This window comes from Haliotis asinina, chromosome 7 (assembly GCF_037392515.1).
Source record: "Haliotis asinina isolate JCU_RB_2024 chromosome 7, JCU_Hal_asi_v2, whole genome shotgun sequence".
Lineage (NCBI taxonomy): Eukaryota > Metazoa > Mollusca > Gastropoda > Lepetellida > Haliotidae > Haliotis > Haliotis asinina.
In genome coordinates this window covers 39,576,514-39,590,507 of record NC_090286.1, presented here as the reverse complement: position 1 = coordinate 39,590,507, position 13,994 = coordinate 39,576,514, and the positions used below count along the sequence as shown (strand labels likewise).

The window sequence follows — 13,994 nt, the reverse complement described above, 5'->3', positions numbered from 1 at the left end:
CGATCATGACATTGCGGGCTCCCAACACGTTATTGTTGACATAGAGAATTCCCCAAATGTTAGTACTGTATCTCTCCCCTCGACTGACAACGTAATCAGGCGGCATACGGGCGATCATCGGGACGGTCAGCTTGGAGTTGTTCATCAGGGGAGGTCAGCCGCTATTACCAATATTTATGCGGTGAGGTAGGAATTAAGGTCTACTTCAAGCTCTGAAACTCTGAGAAGGGCTTGTGGGTATTTTACTATCTTTTCACGTCCATTGGAGTGATGTGGAAGAGGATCGAACGATAGTTTCTGTTGTCCAGGCAGGCACTCTATCTTCAAGGCCAGAGTCCGTGTTCCATGCGAGGAAAGAGTTAATGTTTGATATAACGACAAATGACAATGATAGCTTTCTAATTAGTATTTTATCAAAACATCTATCATCAACGCTCACAGTCCAAAAGATATCCTTTCATTGGCAAGTATACATGCATAATGATAAAGTGTTTTCGAAAACATACTAGCAACATACATTGTTATGGTGATAGTCATCAGAAAGGGGACAATATATTGTGATTAGTTCAACACACAGCATCCAGCAATACATATTGTGAATAACAGTACAGTTCTGTATTAACTGGACCTTCTGTTGTAGAGACCTTAGGACATCCACTGATGCTGTATACAATTCAAATAGTAGGGGACATTGGATTTACAAGATGGATAAAATGCAAATGATGAAGCCAAGGAGGAAACAGATGATGAAGAGAAATTAAGGGAAATATGACAAGTTATTCCATTCCATTGAAAATGTTTCATCTGTATGTATTATATACATAATACTTTTTCTCATACGCATAGGCATTGGCTACTGGTATGCTTGCAAAATGGAATATTCCCTACTTTTTAAATGGTATACACTCAATAGAATATGGTCCAGCTTATATTGAAACTGTATGTCATTACTGAGTCAGTTAATATCATTCATAATAAAAGATCTGTTAATAAACATTTGTCAGCTTGAGTAGCCGGACAATAACCTCCCGTACTAAAGAAAACATTCACTTGAGAAATGGATGTTAATGAAAACTTATGAGAATGTGACTGGGAGAAACAGTTGCCGAGACCTACATTGTAAGGTAAGAAATATACCTGTGATGCTCGCATACATGACAACCGCATAACCACCGTCATTGCTTCACACTATATGTGTACGCTTTTTGCAAACAGGCACAATATAGTTTACATTCTCAATATTAAGCAACATTTTGTTACGTTGGACGAAGTATCCATTCCTGAGTCATTTTTCAAACACTGGATTCTTTCTCATACTGTTCATGCTACAGGCAAGTTTTCATTGTTTGAAAATGAATAAAACAACGTAAATGCTAGTCTGCACTTTCCTTGTATATCCCAGAAACAGTGTTTTCTGTGTCATGCAAATCATCATTTGGGTATTACAACTTCCTTATTCATCAAAGGCTGCCTTTTCTGATCCTAAAACTGAGTGTTTTCATCAATATTTTGTTAAAGGTGACCGTTCCAACGTTTGACAGTACAAAACAGCAGGTCTCTATGCAATTCATCTGGTTGAGATCGTCGGTGGGCGTCAAAAACACGATAAAGTATATATGGTAAGCATGTGTTAGTGTCACTATCAGATAGCGAAGATACAAGATGTTTGCTTTAAGTTGAGCGGTCTTTGCCCGACAGATGGCAAACGCAACGGTAACGGCAAGACAATCATCTTTATTTCGGTCGGTAAATATAGGCCAATATTCCAGGTTGACATTTACTTATATGACGTGTCGATTATATGCCAAACGTTTGACATGAAGTATCGTCTCTGATGCGTAAAACATACAGTTTTACGTAAGTTGAACAATCGGCTTTGCACGTATACGTATCGACAGATTTATAGTCAATGAGAGATGAGAGTTGAAAAAACATACAAACGACGGTAACGAATATATACGCTCTAGAGTAAAACTATACATGAAAAATATGAAAATATATAAATAACTGTATATTACACACGCTTAAAAAAAACACTCCTGTTCTATTTTCTGCCTGGCGATGTTAAACAGGTCGCAGTAACCTACTGTTTGTCGCATGGGCTGAGTTGATTGGTCAGGCATGGTCACTGGTCATATTGTGTTTCATGGTGTTTCAGTGTAGAATGTGGTTCAAATTACCACGGAGCATTCACAGGCTGTCTTGATTGATATTGAATATTGTGAACCCCTTGGTGACGGTGAGTATCGCTTAAACGGCCCTATTTAAGATGTATGTATGTATGAGTGAGTGAGTATTTACGTAGAAATGGGCTTCGTGCGTTGTACATGTCAGGAACAGAACCAGGCAAGACGAGCGAGGGCATTACCCACAGGGCCTGTAAACCGCCCCTACACGAACTCGTCCCATACACTATACATACAAGGTGGTTAAACCAAAATAAATATTTCTCTGGCTTCGTAAAGGAAACCTGCACCATCGTCATTCCTCATCAATAATATGAATCAAGAAGGAAAAGAGGCTCAGTGGCGGCAAACCTGAGTAGGAGTGTTACTTTGCTGTGGGTTGGCAGAAAACGAACCCGCTCTAACATCGTGGCAAATTAGATGGCGTGTCGGTATTAATGAACTATTTAGTAATGCTATCATTCTGTTGGGACTAACGTCTTGTAAATAGTTTTTAAAAACTTCTAGTCCTGTGACATATGCCACATTTCGTTCAAGACACTAAATAAAATGATTTCTATAAAAATATATATAAATTTGTCATCAAGAATCAGTGACTTCTTTCCTGACACACACATGATAAATCTGTTAAACGTTGTGAGTGTGAAGGGTGAGTGAGTAGGGTTTGACGTCGATTTGAGCAATATCACAGTCGTATCACGTTGTCAGCTGATTGTGAATTGAAGGCCCAAACCGTCGCAGGTCGTAGACGTTCAACATGGTGATGATACCCACACGTATGGGTATTGTGGCAAACCAAGGCCAGTCATTGCGACTCCTGGATACGCGAATCCTGATGAGACATTACATATGACTCATGACAGCAATGTAAGGATATGATAACAAGTTCACACTCAGATCATTACAGAGCTTTGTTTTTCTGCTTCATTTCCAATAAATTGTCTAGGTACGTTAGGAAAGGCTGGTAATGTCTCTTGCCTTCCAAATGATGGGCGTAATGTTTTCTGGGTCCTCCCATGATTCCAAACGGCACTATTTTGTGGAGGCCCCATGGGAGATCATACCCAGTATGGTTATCAATGAGTAGCCATATAAACACGGGGACGAACAACGCCCTGGTGGCAGGATGGCTGTTGAAAACCTTGAGTGCAAAGTTGGCTGACAGTATGAGCGCGAGTCTCTCTCCTACCGTCAGTTTGTTGGTGACGTGGGCGTGCATAACGTCATGGTCGTGGTGGAGGGCGTGGAAGGTTTTATACAACCAGAAGTTCTTGTGGAGAGCGAAATGCAGGAAGAAGAACATCGCATCGTACAACAAGACACTTGCGATAAGATCAAACACAAGCCCTGAGAAAGATGGCGGATCAAGCGGAAGCGCTCTTGTCGTCTGGATCCACGACTTCCGCTTCTCGACCCAAATCTCGGGGTCAACGCCGTGGTATTTCTTGACAATGAAAGTATCCAAAAGCATGAGAGGAGCAGTGTAAATAACAGCTTCAAGTAGTATACCTGCTATAGTCTGATGTTCGTATGTCACTGAAGGGTGGACCTTGTATTTATTTAGAGACTTCATATAATGGAGAGCGTAAGGGTAAATCGGTATAAGAACTGCATAACAAAATGTGGCTAACCAGCTCTCGAAGTAAACTGAATTGAAAACACTACTCTGTAACAACCAGTACCACGCCGAGTTGGTCCATCTCTGGATGGGATCATAGTAGTACACGCATGCTACTGCGGCAAGGACGATAACTCCTCTGATGATTGCCACTGTGAAAGCATGTCCTGACTGTTCAGTGCTCTCAGACAGGACGTCTTTTTCATGCTGTTGTTGTACCCTCTGTGCTTTCATTGCGGTGGCTGCAATAAAAGAGAATGCCATCAGTACAGCAACAAATTCAAATACCATCCCATTTCATACAAAGAAACATGCAGCTATCCAGATATAACTATTCTGACAAACGATCAATATGACGAATGAGATCAAGGAGTTAATTTCTTATATGTTGTGTTTAACATTATTGCCCACATCTTTGTTGGGTCCAAACACAAACGTACGACAACTGTAAACACATGAACATTTATTACAAACACCGATATGCTGACCTTGTATATGTCGAACTACGGTTGGATTGACGTAACCGACTGGTCCATCTATATATTCCACAGTTAAGTCACCATTTTGCACTTGTGTTGAACCTTGAGCTTAAGTATTTACGTACGTACGAGCTAAAGCCAAAGTATTTACGTACATCGCTTCAACTTCGACACATCGGCGTGATGGACTGTATCGTTTCTTTGGATCATTTTCTCACTACAGCTAGGTAGACAGTCAAACACCGCACCTGCTTCACGTGTAGTTTATACTCCTTACTAATGCTCTATCTACGGTAATAATTATATAATTTTGATAGAAACAGCGAACAGCAAGATGGAAAAGACAACCGGTGAGAGAGAAGATGTAGACCTTGTGCAAAATCTAGACTTTCATCATTCTGGGGCTTCTGCATTACAGTGGAGGCTGGGAAGAAGGGAGATAATCAGTGTCCTGAGGCTGTGTGATGGGCTACTAATACCCATATAAGCTTTCTCTCTATGATTAGGAAATAACCAGCACATCCTCCACAGGCTATGTAAATTAATATGAAGACATACGCGAATAAACTTGACGCTTACATATTTGTACTACTGTTCCAGCCAATCGGATTCACTATCAGTGCATATTCATAACCGTAAGGTAACACATATATCATGTGCATGTGCCGTGATACAGCATAAAATATCATTGTAACTAATATACAATGAGACAAACAGTTATCAAGTTCTTGAGACGACCCCTTCAAGTGTGAGGTTTCATGAAATACCCGATAACACCTTTCATACAAGATCGTAAGCTGCACTGGATCTATATCCACACAATAACAAATATTAGTCCCTCGATATGGAACCCGTGGTGTACAAAGATCTATCTCGGACATAGGGACAGGCGATAACAAGGGCCTTTCAGCGCCAAAGCTATAGCTACAATCAGCGTCTAAAGGATGCGTTGCGAGTCAGGTGTGATAAACATCATTCGTGGGGCCACCTGATATTTACCCATAATCCAACTTATTAAAGTATATAACAAATAACACACCTGTCACGTGATGGCATTGAATAGACACCGGTCAATAAATATTTATAGCAACATGCACAGACCACAGAACAAGTTATATCGTCGGACGTCATGAATTGAGTTATATGTTCGAGAAGGTGAACACATTGACGACAAAAATGTTTGTGTCACGGTTTGTGATCATCCGTCGCTTACGCAATGCAACCGCATTTTTAAACTATGTTTTTAAGTTTAAGCAGAAGGAAAAGCCCCATCTAATTCTGTCATTGTATCCACGGGTAGACAAAAAGACAAAAACATGCTGCATACTATCTGAGTTAGATGTCAGTTGTCACAAACGGACAGCATATGTTAAAAAATAGCTACATATACTTGGAGGAAGTGCATTGGACTAGTAATCACACAACACAGGTGGGAAAACAAAAGCATCGTCAAAAGCAATATCTTAAACGTATGAACAAACAGTCGCGAAATAAATGTACGCGCCATAAGGTCGTGGGTCGATGGAGTAGCCTAACTATTAAAGCGTCCGCTCGTCACGCCGAAGACCCGGTTCTATTCCCCACATGAATACAATGAATGTGAAGTCATGTTCTGGTGTTCCCGTCGGTGATATTGCTGATATATTGCAAAAAGCCACGAAAAAGCATACTGATTCACTCACTCGTAGCTTTGGGACGGCTTCAAACGGGGTCTGTCGTTGTTTGGAGCTGAATAGTGTCGATATAATAGTGTCGTCTTTGTAGTGACATCAAAATATGCAACAAGTGGCAAACTGACGATAAGCCAGGACTATTGCATATTTATATTGGATACATGAATGTGTTTGCACCTGTACTGTAACTACACGTGTGTATTACCATGATTATAAGTCTGTAGAAAAAGTCTCCACTGAAAGCAGAGATTTCTTATGCATGTTTTTTCATCTTTCGGTAGGGTAGCCTAGTGGTTAAAGTTTTCGCTCGACACGCCAAACACCCAGGTTCGAGTCCCCACATGGATACATTGTGTGAAGCCCATTTTGGTGATCCATGCAGTAGTATAGCTGGAATACTGCTTTTATAAATAGCGACACTTGGAAAGGGATTTTAATGCTTTATGGCGAGCTGTCAAACGCCATACAAAGGATTCCTTTGTCCTAAAACTGTCCTCGATAAATATTCTGAAAAATACACCAGGCTAGCTATTCTCGAAACGTTCGTAGTTTTACGAACTTCTTAAGCCCATTCTTAACACATTGGCTACGATCAAAGTTAAGAATTCTTAGGGCTACGAACGTTTCCAGAATAAGGGCCCAGTAACTTTGTGTGGGAAGGTTATTAGTACATGTGAGCAATCTCGGATGTGATAATTTACATACATTTTTGTTGTTTGACGTTTTAGTCCGCACTATCCCAGCTACTTGACGACAGCGTGTAAATCATCCAGTCTGGAGCAGACATTCCAAGGACAGACATAGTGAACATGCCCCTACCCCGCTGCCCCGTTATGGAGCCACCGAGTCTCACACCCGATACATTCGGTCGATTCTTACAACCAACACCGGTGGTTGGGGACCTATTATCACTCTGAGTCCTCACGGGTCAGATAAATATAGTATTTTATGACATGTATAATTTATTATAGCACACGGGTATTGTGATTCGACTTGAATTTTTCTTTGCATCTGTGCTGAAGCCTCAGGCAGGTATTGATCATGGTTATGGTTATCGTGAGGCTTGATAATTGCAAATGGAAAAGTAACGGACAGAAAAGAAACTTGGCAGGAGGCCCTGGTACAAAAATGGTTTTCAATTCACACTTGTTTAATAATGTAAGAAGTAGCCCATCACAGCTATAACATTGCATGACTGTGCGAATCTGGTAGAGCTTTGAAAAAATGCAAGTCACCTACTACACGCGTGTACTTATAGCCACTAGGGCAGATCAATACGATAATCGAGTTACGGTTGAGCAGGTTTCAAAAGGTGTTTGTTTGGTAGTGAAGACCACAAGAACCGGAGGTCATCTGAGGTAAGTGTGAAAAGCTCGACGTCATATTTCATCGCATCCTGGCCGATTATTAGAACTCGCGGAGGTGGCATCGACCGAACGATCAAACCAATCAATAACGTTGTCACAGAGGTCATATTCAGCGCGGCTTTCTCATTCCCGTTGATGCGGTCCCGTACTTTTACCACTGGTGGAATGAATGAAAGGCAGAGTGGAATTTACGGCCAACAAATGGATTGAGGACAATAGCATTTTTAAATGTAAGTCGTAAAACCAACAGCGTTGGTACTTGCCGTCTCATTTCAAAGTGGATATGTCTACCTACTGCGACAAGGTGAAAACACACGACAAAGCTTTTAGCTGAGAGTTTATATGTTCATGGAAATTGTTGCTACTATCAACACTTACATGCAAAGGCAGACTATGTGTACCTTGTTTATGAATAAGTGTTCGCATATATATGTATATGTATCCGCATATTCGTGACAGCTGACACATTAATGAAACGAATTATAGAAAGTCGCTTTGTTCATGCCTGTGCAGTGACTGTCCTTGGTCAATGTTAAAGCGATGAGTTACCACAGGTATAACGGTAAATACGTCATCTGCAAGTAAGGCCTTTGTGCCACCATTCTCTTTGGTCAATGTCAGCGTAAGAACTTACAACAGACGTTGTATATAAAGGTCAGAGCCTGGGCGGAGTTTTTTTGCTTCTAATTTCGGACACATACTACCTTCTTCCAAGAAACGAGAAGCTACAAGCTTTGATGCATATTTTGCACGTGTTAGTAAGTTTATATTACTGACTTACTGACATCTTGTAACTGTTTTACGTCAATGTCATTTGAGTAACGTCTCGCTGCAATTACTATGACATTCACTTATGGTCAATAGACATTTCTTCATGATTTTGTTCAATGATACAGGTCAAGGGCATATCAGGGCCATTATTGCAAAATCCCATAGTCGATGACGCTATGTGAAACAGAACACCGTGATGATTACTGGACGTAGCATCATGTGTTTACATTCTAAAGGGAATAACAAGCAACCTAGTCTCTGAGGAATATTAAAGTAACCCCCTTTTCGTGAAATTCGAATTTCCCTCGCTATGAACGCTACCAGTGACGTTTTACTCACGGTTAAAACTGGGTAAGCGTTGAAGAGGGATGTCATCAAGAGGCTTCACTGAAGTCAGAGCAAAGGTTGGCCGTCAAAGGCTGGCATTAAGTATACGTTCCTTTCTCGGCTCTTGTGACAATCAATCGTAATGGCATAAACGTGCATACAGCCGTGGATCCTCCAGTCCTTTCCTCTCATATGTAAGAACGTATGCCCATCCATGTGTACTGTCCATGCCCTATATATCATGTATCGCGCTTCGTTAAATCAGCCATTCAGTTAATTCAGTTGAGTATTTCAGGACAATATTCAAGCTCCTACTGAGTAGGATTCACTGATTTAATGGAGCAGAAATGTTTATGGAGATGCGCGTTCGAATAACTGAATACACTGGACAAAAATAGTTAGGGATATATGTAAATTTTGAAATTATTAATAATGATCTATTTATTTATTGACACACTGATAAAATATCAATAATAAAAATACCAATAACCCTAACTTATTTTGTCTAGCATATCATTTACTAAAAACAGTTAAAGACACGCGGGTACACATCCGAAGGTATCTTATGTCATTTGCGTTGTGTATGAGCGGGTGGATCGTCATCGCCAGCGTTCCTCCCAACCCTTTTCGCCGAGTTGAGGTAGCTGAAGGAGTATCCGAGCAGGTCGGATCGTCATATGAGCAGAAAAACAGGTGATCACATATACCGACAACTACTTGATACAGGGGTTATTGGATCGTTTGTTTTTTTCTTCAGAAGATTCAGTATGCGTCAACATGAGTGACGGCCCGCGCGTCGTGATTCAATGACATGCATTCTAGCTATCGTGCACTGATCCATTTGGTTGCGTCCTGGTACAATCAGCAGTAATGTTATAAGGATGCTGACAGCCTATTTCCCACGGTTCTTCTTAGAGATAAGGTGAGCGTAACACATAAAGTGACACTGACTTGTGGTTTCGGCGCTAAGTCTGGGTTAAAGTATGGGAGTACGTGACACTGACTTACGGTCTCAGCGCTAAGTCTGGGTTAAAGTATGGGAGTACGTGACACTGACTTACGGTCTCAGCGCTAAGTCTGGGTTAAAGTATGGGAGTACGTGACACTGACTTACGGTCTCAGCGCTAAGTCTGGGTTAAAGTATGGGAGTAAGTGACAATGACTTGTGGTCTCAGCACCAAGTCTGGGTTAAAGTATGGGAGTAACGATCACCATAGAACATAGGTAGCTGCGAGCAGCGGAGCCATTGCACCACTGCCGTTTCAGACAATTTCTATGCACAGAGCGTGTAGTAACATCACCTGCCGTGCATAATGAGTTTCGCATGGGCGTATCCGTTTCACAAATACATCACTGCGTCATGTTATGTCGATGAATGCTTTAGAATGCCTCACAACGTTTACACAATATCATTACCCACTAATCACGGATCTATTCATGAAATTGTGGTCGGTGGCGCGTTACAAAAAATACCTGTTCAAAATGAATCGTGTACTAGTTGGTAAATATTTATGAGGCGGTTGCAAAAAAAACCCCAAACCGGTTGTTCTGAGTGGTTGGCGTATGCGCTCGCTAAATATCCGGTCTAGAACCTATGTTTGAAGTGAGGGGTGGCTACAGAGATCGCTGCTTTTCATGCCCAGCCTTATCCAGACTCTATACGTACACGTATACGTAATAATAAAAATAATGTATTGCTGCGTCGGGCAAAAAACAAACAAAAAATAAATAAATAAACAAACAAACAAATAAATATATAAACAAACAAAATAAAATAAATATAAGGAAAACAATCGTCGTCACCGATACTTGTCAGAAACATTAAGTGAGTAAGTTTGGTTTTACGGCGCAGTTAGCAATATTCTATCAATATCACGGCAGGAGACACCAGAAAAGGGTTCCATATCTATCACACCACCTAATGTGTTAGGCACAGAGCCTTAGATGATGATGAAATACAATTCATTTGAGACTACACTTTCCGCGGCGGCTGAATGTGTTGAACCGTTCACCTTGTGTGCTGGTCATTAGGTGCCTTACTCTGAGAGCTTGCGTTCGGATCCGGGATGGGGCTCAGACCCTGAAAATTACCGAGGTAGTGTAATACTACATGTAGCATACGTTATAACGAAGTGTGTTGACCTCATGATACCGATACTGGGACCTTACTCCATATACAGTGAAACACACGCGGAGTAGAATCCTGGACTGCAACGCAAATTTTCATTGATATTATAATTATAGTAGCTCAACCAGGACATATACCACGCAGGCGGGTGTTGACTGAATAACATCCGATATGAGGATGAGGTAGGATTTGGCGTGTGCAGATTGGATGACGAAATACACATGACTGTGGGCTTGAATAGCAGCACAATGAGACCTATGGTTTCAGCAAGAAGACAGCCATCAGATAGATACTCGAGCGGCCTCGCATATTTAATCCCTTCAGCAAATTCTTTATCAGATTAAGTCATTTATCACACTGTTTTGTAACTGACAATAAACCCAACTTTGTTACTTCCTCACTAAGACGGACTATTGTACTCTTATTTCAAAAAGGTGTGTCTGTGCGTGCGTGCGTGCGTGCGTGAGCGCACACACCTGTAATTTCCGCCCGTTTTCAAGAGTTGCAATGATCAGTCAATATACATTCAGGACAAAAACGGGGTGCGCACCCCTTCTTTGGAACCCTCAGTAGTACTTGAGCATCGAGTTTACACGTGTGTCATCGAGTTTGTTAAGCTTGAGGCGGTCCCTTACCTGTTATGGGCTTCAGGTTATCAGAATACCGTGCTTTTATGGGATATAAATACTGGGTCGGTTTTATTTTTCATAGGACATAGATACTGAGACTGGTTATATTTTTCATGGGATATAAATACTCGGACCGGCTAAATTTTTCATAGGATATCAATACTCGGACCGGGCATATTTTTCATGGGATATCAATACAGGGGCAGGCTATATTTTGATATATATACTCGGACCCTCTACGTTTTTCGTGGGATATATAAATACTGGGACCGGCTATATTTTTGATGAGATATAAATACTGGGACCGGCCATATTTTCCATGGAATATAAAATACTGAGACCTGCTAAAATTTTCATGGGACGTATAAACTGGGTCCGGCTATACTTTAAATGGGATATATGTACTGAGACCGACTATGGGAAAGGCAATATTTTTCATGAGCTATAACTACTAGGACCAGCTATATATATCATGGGACAGAGATGTTGGGCTATATTTACAAGCGTATCATTAATCTGTGATACCCACTTACTAGTATTTCAAAGGTGGAATAACAGCAATCGACTTAACACCTGGTAGTCGGATAACTGGCCAATGTATTAGGACAACGTCATAATTACCCCAACATAATGATAATGAATGCATGCTGTAATTTCATAAAGTCAGTACTTCCGCATTTATAGTGAAATACTTTGGTGAGTAACGAGTCGAGTGACTCTAGTCAGTGAGTCCAGCTTTACGCCGCCTTTAGCAATATTCCAGAAATAGTACGACGGGGGCACCAGAAATGGGCCTCATGCAATGTACCCATGTGTGGAATCGAACCCGGGTCTTCGGCGTGACGAGCGAACGAATTAACCACTGAGCTACCCCACCGCCCCATGTAACAAAAACAGTTAACAGAAACTGTAGCATTAATACGCCATTTTTAAAAAAAATACAGTATATTAAAAGCATTCCTGAAATAAGTTCAACTAAACAGGTTCGAGCCTATTTGGCAATACTTCATAATATATTCGGAGTACTTTATTTGGAACGAGAAAAGATCGTATCGGTGTTTCCAGTATGTACGCCTGTGATCTCCGTAGCGTGATGGTGAGCGGCCTTGGGGTGTATCTACTGCTGGTCAAAGCAGGTAGCAAACATCTATCTCGTTTACTCTCTAAACGGGGCCAGTCGACCCTAGAGGACAGGGCTCGTATAAACCGCCCGCCCTTGAAAGTTGAATTCTTGTCTTTGAAACACCACTTCGTTTGCTACAACTACAATTTGGGCAAAGGTTCTCAGTCCATCGGTCAATGTTAACAGTAAACATACATATGCACTGATGTTTTTCATGCATATCACAGCATTTGGACCCAGGCATTAAATTTGTACACAAGTGGAGTGAGTATGACTTTTGTCATTTTATCATAACGGTAGATACAAATTTTACTCATGTGGGCATCGAACCCAGTTTCCGTGGCATGAAAAGCAAACACTCCCCTCTTTGAGCAAAAGCGTCTGTCCTAACCAAGCTGTCAGCATTACAGGTGGATAAGTCATTATCAGCATCTATAATGTCTAAAGTGGGTCATATATATAAAATAAATGCATTTGATGCAGGTCTGCAAAATCGTGCATTTATAACCGACTCGATAATCTTATAAGCCACGTCGATTTAACAGTCAGGACAGGAAGCACCAGGTGGTCGGTCCAGCAGCCGACTGGAGATGCTTAGTCATTCACTGTAGTATTGTGTCAAACCTGTTTAAATTTACATAGCAGTTAAATAACACAACAGAGCAGCCGACGTAGAAATTCTGAGCTTGTCAACGAGGAAGTGAAGATATTGGAACTAACTGATAGCAGATGACATGTAAACTAGTGATTACCCATGACTTCCGCATTGCAACAGGCACGTCAGGACTAAAGTCGACAAGTTAACTTACTTTAATGGTGTATGCACGCCCGCAGACAAATCGAGGACAGGCGATGAACACGCTCTCCTGGAGTAACACAGCTCCGGTGTTTGTTGACGCTCTCAGCGAACGAGCGGCGTTGAAGCAGCTGACCCAGCTGTGGACAATGTTTCACAATTCACACATGTAGAAGGCTCCGCTCCGTGCGCATGTCACGTTTTAATTCATATTTCGTGGATCAGTAGTATATGCGACCGCTCCCGGGTCACCGAAAGATATTGCCGCCCTCCGCTTCGTCAAACAGTTCGGCAGATGGAGTGTCGTCTGCCGGCGAGTCACAGCTGAATGAGCAACGCCTTCTACTGGCCACCAGTTTGTGTAGCGCGTTACCATGGTGACGATTGTCAGTCAATGCCGAGAGCAGATGAAGTGATGTTTATGTTTTACGTAGCGTGTGCTTGTTTGCTGATAAAGCTTTATCGGGGGAAACATGTTAATTTAGCTTGCAGATGACAATGTAATACAGGCACACCTGTATCACTCATTCACCATGTGGCCATACTCCCATATAACATTGTTGCATATAATCGATATCGCTTGCACGGCTGTATCAGCAAAGACAGTATCGATCTGACAATTTGAGCCAGGCACTGATTTACCTTAGCAAACAGCATGCACTGTTTTCATACATTTCGGGGAAAGAAAACATACACGGAAGTTGTGCCTGCATTGACAAGCCCCGAAAACTTATTTACATAGACGGGTCATAATAACATATTTTCTTACGTTGAAACTTCACCCCAACAATAAAAATAGTTTCTTAATTATTTACAAATGGGAGCTGTCATGACAGACTCGAACACAATATACCCGTACAACGCAATGTATGTTTGCTTAAACCAGGATGTGAAATT

At 41.4% G+C, this 13,994-nt stretch overlaps 1 protein-coding gene across 1 annotated transcript; it reads right to left on the bottom strand.

Moving 5' to 3' along the window:
- Window positions 1-391: 391 nt before the first annotated feature.
- On the bottom strand, window positions 392-13,427 carry LOC137291552 (cholesterol 25-hydroxylase-like). The gene is made up of 2 exons (XM_067822930.1): window positions 13,111-13,427; window positions 392-4,046 (listed from the first exon to the last, which is right to left on the bottom strand). The coding sequence occupies exon 2, from the start codon at window positions 4,036-4,038 to the stop codon at window positions 3,088-3,090; it is 951 nt and encodes a 316-aa protein (XP_067679031.1). The 5' UTR covers window positions 4,039-4,046; window positions 13,111-13,427; the 3' UTR covers window positions 392-3,087.
- Window positions 13,428-13,994: the final 567 nt, after the last annotated feature.